The sequence below is a fragment of the Oncorhynchus mykiss genome, chromosome 13 (assembly GCF_013265735.2).
Source record: "Oncorhynchus mykiss isolate Arlee chromosome 13, USDA_OmykA_1.1, whole genome shotgun sequence".
Classification (NCBI taxonomy): domain Eukaryota; kingdom Metazoa; phylum Chordata; class Actinopteri; order Salmoniformes; family Salmonidae; genus Oncorhynchus; species Oncorhynchus mykiss.
This window is the reverse complement of record NC_048577.1, coordinates 38,360,357-38,367,622: the sequence shown is the minus strand read 5'-3', so window position 1 is coordinate 38,367,622 and position 7,266 is coordinate 38,360,357. Positions and strand designations below refer to the sequence as shown.

General features: G+C 39.7%; 1 protein-coding gene across 1 annotated transcript in view; it reads left to right on the top strand.

Annotated features, from left to right (window-relative positions):
* The first annotated feature begins 2,473 nt into the window (after positions 1-2,473).
* The window catches only part of LOC110486290 (G patch domain-containing protein 8), a 37,293-nt gene continuing 32,500 nt past the window's right edge, over positions 2,474-7,266 (top strand). The window contains exon 1 of the mRNA XM_036940992.1: positions 2,474-2,600. Within this exon, the coding sequence (XP_036796887.1) occupies positions 2,511-2,600 (90 nt within the window). The 5' untranslated portion in view covers positions 2,474-2,510. The remainder of the gene's footprint in view (positions 2,601-7,266) is intronic.

The following is a 7,266-nucleotide window of genomic DNA, read 5'->3' as shown; positions in this document are numbered from 1 at the left end:
AAATGCTAAAAAAAACACCAGGAAATTAGCTCTAAGTGCTTTTCATTTATAAAATCTGTTCAAAAGTATTTCCACACAAAATAGAGAGACATGACGTGATCATATACAAATGTAACCAATGTTTGAAATTATTCTGTTTAGTCAAACATATTTTTGGGGGGCTTCTTGCGTTCAATTTGCAGTCTACAAATGATGTGTAGTTATGTTACGATCCCCGACCATCCGCTCAAGAAGAAATCATCCCCAGGCTGAATGTAGTAGATGATCCCTGTCATATGCCTTGCCACCATGATATATAGGCCTAACTCCTTGATCACACCTACAGGTTCATTACGCAAAATGGTACGCAGCATCTGGATATGTGTCCAATAAAAGTTCAACATTCACCTGCTACCATTTCTGTCAAGCCCACTACCATACAGTTTCATGCATACATTCGATAAATCCAACGACACAGAACGTACTGCAACGGCCTCTGCAAGGCAAACGCAGCGTTCTATTGGAAATGAATGTATTTCTGGTGTACCAAAATGCAATGATGCTAACGCACCGATCACAACGACAGCATCATTGCATTTTGGTACACCAGAAGTACATTCATTTCTAATGGAATGCTTAATTTTCCTTGCAGCATTGTGTTGGAGAGGCAGTTGCATTGGATGTATCAAACGTATGCGTCAAACTGTATGTGTATAATGCTTTGAACACACCGACAACATCGTTGAGCAAAATAGTAAGCAGCATCATCTGGATATTTATGCAACAAAAGTTCAACATTCACCTTCTGCTACCATTTCTGTCAAGCCGTCGATTGCATACAGTTTGACACATAGATTCCAACTTAAGCACCACACCAAACGCACGACAACTGCCAATGCAACGCAATGCGGTAAGGCAAACACAGCATTTCATTGGAAATTCATGTAATTCTGGTGTACCAAAATGCGATGCTGTCAGTGTGATCGAAGTGTAACTTAACAGAAATGGTAGGAGAAGGTTAATGTTGAACTTTTGTTGCACACATATCCAGATGATGATGGTACCATTTAGCACAATGACACTGTAGGTGTGATCAAGGGGTAAAATGGCACAGTGGCAGAATAAATTCAACACATGTGTGTTTCATCACAAAACCAGAGTGCAACATCTTTCGGGTGAAGTCCACAAAGCATATTGCATGTAACAAACAGTTACATTACCTACAACATGGTCAGGCAAGTTAAAGTTTCTGACATTTTTCTGATTACTAAACAACTATTGATTTAGAGCCATGGAGAGTTAGGCTACCACAATTAAGTCGCAAAGAAAACAGGAGCTGCCTCCACTATTCCAGCACCATTTCAACTTCAACATTTCAACATAATAAAATGATCTATGCGCAAAATGGCTGTGAAAACTAAAAGATACCAAAAACAATACACTCCAATCAATGTAAGCTAAATATGATGTGGCTGTCCATGGTACAGCAGATAAGTGTTGAGATTAGTAATTGTCATGCTGTGTTTAAAGTAAAAACATATTTTCTCAGCTTTTTTCTCAGTCTATGTTGAGGAGGTCAGAGACCTGGCAGAGTGGTGCCAGGACAACAACCTCTCCCTCAACATGGGCAAGACAAAGGAGTTTATCGTGGACTACAGGAAATGGAGGGCAGAACACACCTCATTCACATTGATGGGGCTGTAGTGGAACTGGCTGAGAGATTCAAGTTCCTCAGTGTCCACATCACTAAGGACCTATCATGGTCCAAACAGATTTGACATGGGCCCTCAGATCCTAAAAATGTTCTACAGCTGCACCACTGAGAGCATCTTGACAGTCTGCATCACCGCTCACTCACTCACACATAACATGTACACACAACTATATGTACATATCTACCTCAATTTCCTAGTACCCCTGCACATCGGCTCGGTACTGGTACCCTATGTATATATCCAAGCTTCTGTATCATTGTGTATTTATTCATTGTGTTACTATTTTTTATTTTTGTTGTTGTTGTTGTTGTAAGCATTTCACTGTTAGGTTACACCTGTTGTTTTTGAAGTGTGTGACAATTAAATGCTGTTTGTTGTGTGGCCTTGTCGCTATTCAATGTATTGGCCACGAGATGGCATGGGAACCTAGCTTAATTATTATCCAGGTAGAGTTTGTGGAAATGTGTAGTCTCCCATTGAGTTGTAATAACAAAGTAATAATGTAATGTATAGCTAGCTAGCTTACTGCTCTCTTTCGACAGCAGAAAGTAAAATAATAGATTATAAATACTAACAAAGTGTACATGAGTGGTATATGTGTGGGATATAAATGTAGACTAAACCAAATGATATAGATTGTCATATGAGGGCGGCGGTTGCTGGTTTATGAACCAGCTAATATGTTTGGGCACGCTTAATAACAATAAGTTACACTGTTTTACAAATTTGCAACGTTGTTTCAAAGTTTACGTCAATCAACGCATTTGCGAGTTACAATTGGACAGTTGCTTTGTTGGTAACTCAGTAGGCGTTTCCATGTCCAGCACTAAGAGAGACGAAAGAAGCTGCTGCGTACAGAAAATGGCTGACAGATTTTCTAGGTTCAACGAAGAACGTGATTTCCAGGTAATGTTAATAAAATATTTAGCAACTAAATACAATGTAGTATAAATAATATCACGATAATAACTGTGCACCTTAATAACACATTTTAAAATGAGTCAGGAATCTGTAGTTAGGTTCATAGCCTCGCACTATTCGAGAAGTCTGCAGGTATGCTAGCTAGGCTAGTTAGCAGCAACTTGATAGTCCAGTGTTCGACGAGTTGCATTGCTGTCGAGCTCGTCTTGGCCAGCGAGCAATGGATTGAACCCACAACTACCAATGCTAAGCACGTGCTTAGTGGATACAAATAATGTGTAATTTTGACAAAGTGAACCGAGTGACCTTGGGGAAATTAGCTAACTACATCGAGCTAGCTAAGGTTAGTTGGCTGGCTAGCTGTCACATTGTTGGTATGACAATGACGACAATGTACATGTAACATTTTAGTCAATTAGCAGACGGTCTTATTCAGAGCGATTTACAGTTCCTGCATTCATCTTAATAGGTGGGGCAAACACATCACAGTAACATTTTCCTCACGGTAACGTTAGCTATCAGCAAAGTCCGAGTTAGTAAGAGGGCAACATGGGTTCTACTGTCCCGTAGCCACCATCCATGGAACTACATACCTGGCTGTGCAACATTCGGGCGAGTTGAGAATATTATGTGTAATATTAGCGCTAACTACATGTATCGTTTGCAGCTAGTTAGCTACTGTAGCTAGCTACGCCGCTTGTTGGAGAATCCTGCACCCACAATGTATTCGCTTTTGTTATTTAGTGGTAGGGTACACAAGCTTAGCGTATTCCCGTCTCAGTTGCTCGGCAATGCTGGGTGTGTTTCGCTTCTGTTCTGTTGATATCGGATTTACCAGTTATGCCAACTAGATCACGCATTTCTTGGCATGTTACATCTAATGGGCTACAATTTTAACTGTATTGCTGGCAGAACCACAACACCAACTATTAACCTCAACATATGCAATTAATGTATTCAGATTAGTTGGTTTATTGCTTAGCCTGTCTGAAACCCAAGACAGGATGGGGTTGAGTTGGTGTCCTGTTCAGTTTCTGCCTGCGATTGACGTCACCCTTATAATCTGTTGGTCTTCCAGTGTGTAATTTCGGCCTCTGTTACAAGTGAATACATACAGTATTATGAATTTTAAAACATGTCAGTGATTATGTTGTGGTCTTCAGCAATGTTACCTAAAATGTTTTTAGGCTCTGAGCAAATTTCAGGTCTGCTGAGCACCAACTTGAACTTTGTGAAAATTCTGTGGAATTTCCCGTACGTGTTTACTGTGAACACTGAGGATGTACCTGATTTAAGTTACAATTTTAACAGTGGTAATGTAGGCTACTATGGCTATTTGATCATAATGTAGTCCTACCAGAGTGGCCTACCATAAAAAAAACAATGGAGAACGTGTATCCCATAACATTTTTAACATGGAAATAGCTGTTCTGTCATTCAGCCTGCAGTAGCAGCCACTGTCTGGTGTTCAATGTAGGCCTTCATTCCATGAGACTTTTGAAAATAAATATACAAGGCTTGACATTAACCTGTTTATCCACTTGTGCTTCAGACAAGGAGGTGACTAAATATGTTGTTTGATCTAAGAAACCACTTTACAAAATGCATTATTATTCTCATACCATTATTACAGATCATCAGACAAGTAATGCTACCCTCTGCCTATTGGCTACTTAGCTTATTCAAGCCTGTCTCAAAATACAACAGTGCCCCTTTAAGGCGTAAATAAAGCTCTTTACCTGACTCGGGTTTCAAAGATGTCTAGAAATGTACACGTTTTATTCTCTTGTGGAAGCAGTCACTCCACTATTGCTGACTACAAATGACTGGGCTAATAACTCACTAACTAGCAAAGGATATGAACAAAATGTGCACACGTGGCTACATGCAGCTCTAGCTTTGATCTCAAAACAAGCACATCTACTCTCGACCCCTCATGCTGCAAACACAGTCCAGTTCAAAGTAAATGGCACCGATCCATATGTCAATGGTCTAATTGCATATAGGCCTACTGCAGCTCTGATTGTTTATGCCGTACGGGCAGAGTAGTGTGTGTCAATGCAATAGAATCCTACTCCGATGCATTCTGCCTACAACAAAATCTCTTGCATAGTTTGTTTTGTTTCGGTATGTTGCATTGAAAGTGGCTATTGCATTGATTCGATCACATTTGCCACAGTAAAGGGAAATGTTGATAGTGTTAACAGGGAAAACTCTAGAACAGTGGTCACCAACCTATTCTGAGTCAAGATCAATTTCAGTTCAAATACAACCTGTTATCTAACATGACTTAAAAAACGTAAACCCATGCAAAATTAACCGATTAAAAACAGTACTGTAGCAATGAGGTTTGTGCTGTAAGCTATAGGCCCAATACATTATCACAATACATTGCATTAAACGCTATTATTACCCCGCTAACTAGCTAGCCATTTCACATCGGTTACACCAGCCTAATCTCAGGAGTTGATAGGCTTGAAGTCATAAACAGCAGAGCTGCTGGCAAAACGCATAAAAGTGCTGTTTGAATGAATGCTTACGAGCCTGCTGGTGCCTACCATCGCTCAGTCAGACTGCTCTATCAAATCATAGACTTAGTTATAACATGATAACACACAGAAATACGAGCCTTAGGTCATTCATATGGTTGAATCCGAAAACGATCATCTCAAACAAGATGTTTATTCTTTCAGTGAAATACGGAACCTTTCCGTATTTTATTTAACGGATGGCATCCATAAGTCTAAATATTCCTGTTACATTGCACAACCTTCAATGTTATGTCATAATTACGTAAAATTCTGGCAAATTACGCGGCCCAAACTGTTGCATATACACTGACTGCGTGCAATGAACGCAAGAGAAGTAACACAATTTCACCTCTTTAATATTGCCTGGTAACCTGGATTTCTTTTAGCTAAATATGCAGGTTTAAAAATATGTACTTCAGTGTATTGATTTTAAGAAAGGCATTGATGGTTAGGTACACCGCATCGATTATATGCAACATAAGGCAGGACACGCTAGATAAACTAGTAATATCATCAACCATGTGTAGTTAACTCATGATTATGATTGATTGATTGTTATTTATGAGATAGGTTTAATGCTAGCTAGCAACTTACCTTGGCTTCTACTGCATTCGCGTAACAGGCAGGTGCCTCGTGGAGTGCAATGTAATCAGGTGGTTAGAGCGTTGGACTTGTTAACTGTAAGGTTGCAAGATTGAATCCCCCGAGCTGACAATGTAAAAATCTGTCGTTCTGCCCCTGAACTAGGCCGTCATTGAAAATAAGAATGTGTTCTTAACTGACTTGCCTAGTTAAATAAAGATTAAATAAAGGTGTAAAAAAAAAACTTGTCCAAATTGGTGTCCAAAACTACCAATTTCCGATTGTTATGAAAACTTGAAATCGGCCCTAATTAATCGGCCATTCTGATTAATCGGTCGACCTCTAGAAAGGACAGTCATTATTTTCATATGGTGCCTATAAATTGTGCAGAGGCCAAAGTGTTGCTCTGTCACTACCCTATAGTAAAGTCCACTACTACGCTATATAAAGCAGGGCCATGGATGTGTACTACCAGTTTATCGTACACTGCATAGTGTTTTCTGTTCATTGAGTTCTCATTGTCAGAGAGAGATTGTTTCCAAAGAGTCATGCCACAGTCTGTAATGCTCGCTAGTTGCTAGGTCACAAGGTAATATAACTCTGCAAATACAAAGTGTTCGTGATACAGAAAATGATTAAATGATGTGCTTTGATATAGACTACGTTTACTTTCTTTATGGGCTGTGTCTGTGATGAATTATGTCTTGCCCTTCAGTCCTCCAATGACTGTCTGTGGCATACTTCCATCTCAAATACCTGCGGCCTATTTGGTGAATGAATGAATGAATGAATTTAGCTCAAGATGTCTCTTAAATATTCATGCCAACACGTCTCTTTTGCAGGGTGTGAGAGAAGGTAGAGTTTGGGGGGTTGTCGCTGCAGGTTACACTGCGCAATTGAATGTTGAACGTTTCCCATTAACTCGCCTAAATCTCCCTGCTCTGCTCTCACATGCCCTTGCAAGCAAATCTAACCGTCTGCAAAAATGACACATCAGTCATGCCCCTGTCTCATGCTTGTTATGAAAAGCTGTTGTTTGTGTTTCATACTGGTTATTTTCTAATGTTCCTGAACCCAGCATAATTCTGCTTTCCTAGTGAGGCTTAGAAGACGTTGTGCTAACTGCCCTGTTTCATCACTGTTTGTTTGTGTTTTTCTTTTCCCTGTCACTGACCTAAATTATGGCGACGGGCCAGGCAGCATAGAGGACAGGACAAGACAGGGAAATGGACAGAGAACTCTTTTGACCAGGGCCCTCCAATATTTTGTAGCATGAGAGCTACTTTTAACAAAATGAAATGTCACAGGCAACTCATTTTTTCTAACTTTCAAATAGGCATCTTCTTCTTTTCTCCCCCCTTCTAGAATTCTTGCTACATCTTTGGTGTGTTTTGATATTTATAAGTCTGTGATCAATTTAGTTTTTTTGTTTAAGCCATGTCTAACTTGACACATCCCTTGAGTGTTTTTAGCAGCCCATAAGTGAGATATTTTGACAGATGACACTAGGGGCTTATTTTTCTAAGTGATGCAGCACC